General features: G+C 44.9%; 1 protein-coding gene across 1 annotated transcript in view; it reads right to left on the bottom strand.

Moving 5' to 3' along the window:
• pemt (phosphatidylethanolamine N-methyltransferase) overlaps positions 1-5,791 on the bottom strand; it is a 54,495-nt gene extending 48,704 nt beyond the window's left edge. Inside the window, exons 1-2 of the mRNA XM_084456310.1 lie at positions 5,626-5,791; positions 1,284-1,391 (exon numbers count right to left, since the gene is read on the bottom strand). Coding sequence (XP_084312436.1) covers positions 1,284-1,391; positions 5,626-5,703 — 186 coding nt within the window. The 5' untranslated portion in view covers positions 5,704-5,791. The remainder of the gene's footprint in view (positions 1-1,283; positions 1,392-5,625) is intronic.
• Positions 5,792-6,000: the final 209 nt, after the last annotated feature.

Genomic DNA, 6,000 nt, shown 5'->3' on the forward strand with positions numbered 1-6,000 from the left:
GACAAAGAAGATAATTAAGTGATAATTGAGTGAGTGACTCAGACACAGAAAGATAAATGAATGTGGTAGTCTGAGTGCGTGGCCTCCCGCTGAAAAACATCACATTGTGATGAAGATGGCACTGGCACTATCGTCACAGGCAAATCTTGTACTACATGCAGAATGATGTACTAGATCTCCTCCGGCGATTGCCGATAGCGTTCGCTTCTTTTCCACTCCAACTCTCACCCGTACACCCAATTGGCTCAGCTGTTCGGGTGGGAGTTACCCCTGCACCGCTTCATTCAATTATTCCACCCCTTTACTGGACAAAATTGATACTAGAAGATACTAGAAGATAGCATCAGTGTTTTTGTGTTACCATATTAAGGGCCTCTGTTTGAGAGAGAGAGAGAGAGAGAGAGAGAGAGAGAGGATGAGAGAGAGAGAGAAGGAGCGAAATAATGTGTGTGACAGAGTAACAGAGAGAGCAAGAGAGGGAGAGAATATCTTGTCCTGTACCCACATCCAGTCATCAGGAAGAGAAAAAACAGAATCTCTTTTGACTTCTTAATGAGGGGTCGGACACAGAGTCCTTGGAACTACAAAACGAGATGACAAACGAGATGCCAGACGAAAATGCATATGAGATGCCAAGTGAGTTTTAAGCCTGTGCAACGTTAGGCATGTGACAGAACCCAGAGGGAGAGACACACTAGTGCACGACCACTCTCCTCATCACAGTAATAGCTCAGTACGTCTTTATTACGTATAGTAAAATACATACTGCACATAGTGTAGCAGATGAGAAAAAACAAATCAGGCAAAAAGGGCTACGGCATAATAACTCAATCATAATCTCTCATCTAACAGTATAGCACATTATGTACTAAAGAGTGAGGAGCATTGCAGGGCCCTGGCTGAACAGGAGGATCTTTGGGATCTGGGCCATAGAAAAAAAATCACAGCCATCTTTCTCTAGAAATGATTCCTGTCTTCTCTTGACCAGTCGTTTCAGGAGCGTGCGTCCTGGACAGGGGTCAAGCTACGTCGCCCAGGGGCTGCTGATGTCAGATCTGGGTCAAAATACTTTGTATGTATTTGAGATCCTTGGAAATACTTAAGCCGTTGCTTTCGTCCACCTGGAGTGCCAGGGGAGACGGGGAAGGGGGTCCTATTTTTCGGGGAGAACCCCCATGGTCTTCAACGTAGTGCCAGGAAAGAGCACTCAGGCACAGGTGAGCAATGGAAATGGCTGCAGGCGGTATTGTGCTGCTCAGCTGTTGAAACCCTAAAGCACCCACCACATTCCAGAAGAAGGGGTTGAAGAGGATAGCGACGACTGCCACGCAGAACCTGGGGTCCGACACATCCACGAGGCGCAGAACCTCCTCCATCACCGCCATGTCCGCCTGCGGTCGACAGACAGGAAGAGATCGGGCATAAGTTTTAACCAGCGCCAGACAGGAAGAGATCAGGTATAATGCTGTGTTCTATTTGTCTGGGAAGTGTTGAGATGGGAGGTGGGAGAGATGGAGAACGACGTCACCCACGAGGTAACCGTGTTACAGTAGACACCAACAACAGCTCAGAACAAAGATGGACGTCAGCTAGCTTTGTTAACCAAACCAGTAGATAACAATGCACTACAGGTACGTGGTATTTTGCGCATACAAAAGAGGTCGCGAACATGTCCTCAGATAACAGTTGGGGAATACTGTGTGTACGACTGATTTAATGAGACACAAATAAGACAGAAATGCTAATAAAACAGTATAACTTAAGTTCCACTTAAGGGAACTGCCATCTTGTTCACGACTTCCAGAGCTAACTGGGGTTTGGGGCGAGTGGTATGAATTCATGAGCCGAGAAAACAAGTCATGAGGGCGTTCCAGTTAAAACTGCGAGTAGTATCTTATGAACCACAACTTCACGAGCCAAATGGAACGCAGCATACGTTTCAACCAGCACCAGACAGAGAAGAAGAGATCAGGTACAAGTTATAAACCACCAGAGACAACAATAACCTCAATTGAGTTGGAAGAGGGGAGAAGGGGGGGGGGCATAAGGGACAGACACATAATTCATGAAAAAGAGACAGACAGGACAGGCTGTGCATGATAGCAAATATCAGATAAAATGTAGAAAGAAATGAGATTAAAGCCTACAGACTACCTTTCACAGAATGCAACATGGATTTTATTATGAGAATGGAAAAAGGTAAAACTATTGTAAATGGTTAGAGATTAGAATAATTAGACAATATGATACAACTCAACCCTTCACAGCTTATTTGGGTTTCCACTGCCTGTGAGATCTCTCTTCCCTTGCCCCTCTCTCGCCTTCTCTCTCTCCCTCTTTCCCTGCTTCCGTCTCTTTCTTTCCCTCTCTTCCTCCCTCCCTCTGTCCACATGACACTTGTTGCTTTTAGGGATTATTCTCCATTATGCAACCAGTGCCCAACCTGCCTCCCGTCCGTTCTGGTAACGACAATTACAGAGAGGTAACAAATCCAGGACTTAACCCCCCTCGGGGGCGCTCTGTTCACTTTAACCCCCCTCCGGGGCACTCTGGCCGCTTTATAGTTTGTTTGTGGACAGGCCCGGGATAAAGTGATCCCACAGCCTTGGGTCAGGGAGGGGGAGGCTGTGCTTAGCCAGAGACTGTGTGGGGTGTTAAAGGGGCAGCGAGGTATTTTTGTACGTACAACAAAAGGCCAGGTTACTACAGTAAGGCACAGAGCCAGAGATTTGATTCTCTGGCTGAACCCGAGCCCGGCGAGGCCCGTGGGTCGGTGTCGGGTCAGGTAGGAATTTCCCCTCCATGTCCCCGGCCCCGTCTTGTGGTCAAAGATATTACGTGAGGTTTTTTTTATAACGGGGTGGGGAGTAAGCTATCTGGCATGACAATCAGAATGTTATATATATTATAACATTGCAACCTCATGTATCAATCTGCCAACGGCACCACACTGGGTTTGCGAGTCCTTCGCGAGTGGAAGTAGGCTATTCGGTAAGATCCTGGGAGAATTCTGTGCAGAAACCAGGCTCGGGTAGGGGCGGGCTCATTTTTCTGGGGCCGATCTACGCTGTACTAGTATAAGCCATGATAAAAGTCCCTACTCTCATTCAGTTTTTAAGTCAATATCTAGCAAACAAGAGAGCTCGCTGATTTCAGCTTTAACAGAAGGGAGAAGTTAACACAGTCTGCTCCCATTACACACACACACACACACCTGATGACACCACAACGTTGAGTGTGTGAATTAACTGGGTCCTATGGCCTGGACCTGAGCAGTGTAAGGAAGAGCTGTCATAAGAGCTTTAATATTGCTAACATACAGTATTGTTGGTTTAATATTGCAAACATATTGTTGGTCCCTCTCTCGCTCACACTTGAAGTACTGTATCCTGGTAAGACCAACAACAGTATATCACATCAGAATAGCTCTGGCAAAAGGAAAGATTACACACTGTGAATCTTTCACGATCACATCCTCAACTGTATTGTATGTTGTGTACTGTACGGTTACAGTAAAATCTAATTTATACTCAGTCAACAAGTGTCGTACGACAGATGTCTGTCGACAGAAAAATAATGTTGACCGACATTTAGCATTTATACCTGATCACCTCCATGGTAACTTGCAGACGTGTGGCTGATTGATCCATGGCAACGACGTGCCTTCTATCTAGCTATCCAATCACAGCTGTGCGACGAAAGTGACAGCGTCTGCGACATTGGAAAGTTTGGTAGGTGCAAGACACCCCTGTCCGACACAAAAAAACGTCGACAGTGACCTCATTTCTGTCTGTCGACACTTTCAAAAGTTGAACGACGAAGCATACATTGGCCTTAATAATCCCCCATGTGTGACACCTTGGGTGAGGTTGTCTTCAGGGCAGACAGCACCTGTTATAAACACCCTCGTTATAACGAGTCCCTCCAAGGCCTTGTCACACACAAAAAAAATATATTTGCGAAACAACAGGGGACATAATGGACCGCTCACCGCTCAAATCTCATCTCCTCTCCGCTCAAAATAACTGCTGCTAAAAATAAGGCATCAACATCACACACTCGCCCACATTTTACTGACACGAAAGGGCATTGACTGGACCTATCCACTAATCTGTTCTTTTTGGAGCATAATTTTACAGTGTCTGCCCTGGGTAATATATCTATTTTCCTGCAGGGTTTGAGAAAAGCTGTTAAGAACACTCCCACACAGTTCTAAAGCACGATGACCAGCAGTCTAAAAAGAGAAATCCAGACAGCTGCTGGTGAGAGAAGGTTATCAAACAGAGAACAAATGTCCATGTGTGCATCCACTGGCACATGTGCAGGATGAACTTTGACTGGACACTGGACTTTCAGAGTAGCCTATCAGACCAAACTTGGACACCGTTTGTCCCATATCGTCGGTAGTGGTTACAGTGAGGCCTACTCACTCATTTGTTAAAGGTTAAAGTTCCAATGATTGTCACACACCTGTGTGAAATGTATTCTCCGCATTTGACCCATCCCCTGGGGGAGCAGGGAGCAGCAGCGGCGGTGCCGCGCTCGGGAATCATTTGGTGATTTGTTGTGTTATTGTAAGCCTTCATAGTAATTTGATTGCTACAGTAGGTCAAGCCTATTTGTTGGTTGTAGGAATTAGATCAGTCCTAACTAACACATCAACAGAGTAAGCTATTGTGACCACACACGGGGCAACATTTATTGTCAAATAACATGTGAATACAGTAATTAGCTTACTTTGAGGAATCTTGGAGCTAAATGTGGTACCATTGGTGACACTCAGACTAGTTCATTTATTTAAGATTAAGAAAAGACAGGGCATTGATTGATTGATTTATTGATTGATTTATTGTTGATTGGTTGATTGATTGATAACAGTATATGGACAAAAGTATTGGGACATCTACACATTACACCTGCAGGTGTAGATCGATACAACATCCTATTTTTATGACATCCCATCCTATTCATAGAATGGGATGTCATACAATCTCCCGTAGGTGTAATGTATAGGTCTCCCAATACTTTTGTCTTGCACTATTCTTGGTGCCCAACTCATATGCGTTTACAAGACACTGGATAACAATTACAATCAAGGATGGCCACATCATAATCTACATTTCTACATAATCTACATTTCACAAACATTTCACAAAATGTTGTTAATCAACAACAAGTGTAAATACGACAGGTAATCTGTCTATCTGTCGTCCCTGGCCAAGGTGTTATAAAAAGGCTTACAAAAATTGGCAAAAGATAAAAGTAAATGTGAAACAGCATCGTGCATGTTATGTCATCGCATTGCGCTGTAATGATTTTAAATAGCCCTTGCGCAGATTTCATAAATCCTGCTCATGACACCAGTGCACATGAATGCAGATCGTCGCTACTCAACCCACTGTTGAAACCGTGGCGATTAACTCTGCTACAGATTGTTGTAACACAGAAGGTAAGCATGTAACGATAGATGATGATAGCAATGAACGACAAACTCGTTCTCTTCTAGGCTACAGTAGCCCGTCCCACATTTGAGCTAGCGATTTGCCGTGGAGTCGTTGGGGTACAATAGCTTATTTCACACACACCACATATAAACGCACATACATCACGCTCTCGGGGCTATACCTTGCTGTAATCCAAGTTATTGAGCCCTCCGCAACAGTCCAGCACGGGATGATTCACGAGCACAGCGGCACCGTTCATACACACACACACCAAGAACAAACGAATGTGAACGTTTTATCGACAGCGCAAGAACTATTTGCTATCTCTATTTAAATGTATGTTACGACTCGACTCGACCCGACTCGATATCCGGACTCAGATTTGCATGCAGATGACATGATGCACTCTGATCCTATGGGGAGAAGGCGCGGTGCTTCCTGGGTAACGTGGTTCAAAGTTCAGGCGGGCCTGGATTACAGTACTGCGTTTTTGGCCGTTTGACTCTTGTTGTCTATGCAATGCCAGTCGACTTCAGTGTAAAAGAATGCATCTGAA

Source organism: Borostomias antarcticus, assembly GCF_949987555.1.
Source record: "Borostomias antarcticus genome assembly, chromosome: 22".
Classification (NCBI taxonomy): domain Eukaryota; kingdom Metazoa; phylum Chordata; class Actinopteri; order Stomiiformes; family Stomiidae; genus Borostomias; species Borostomias antarcticus.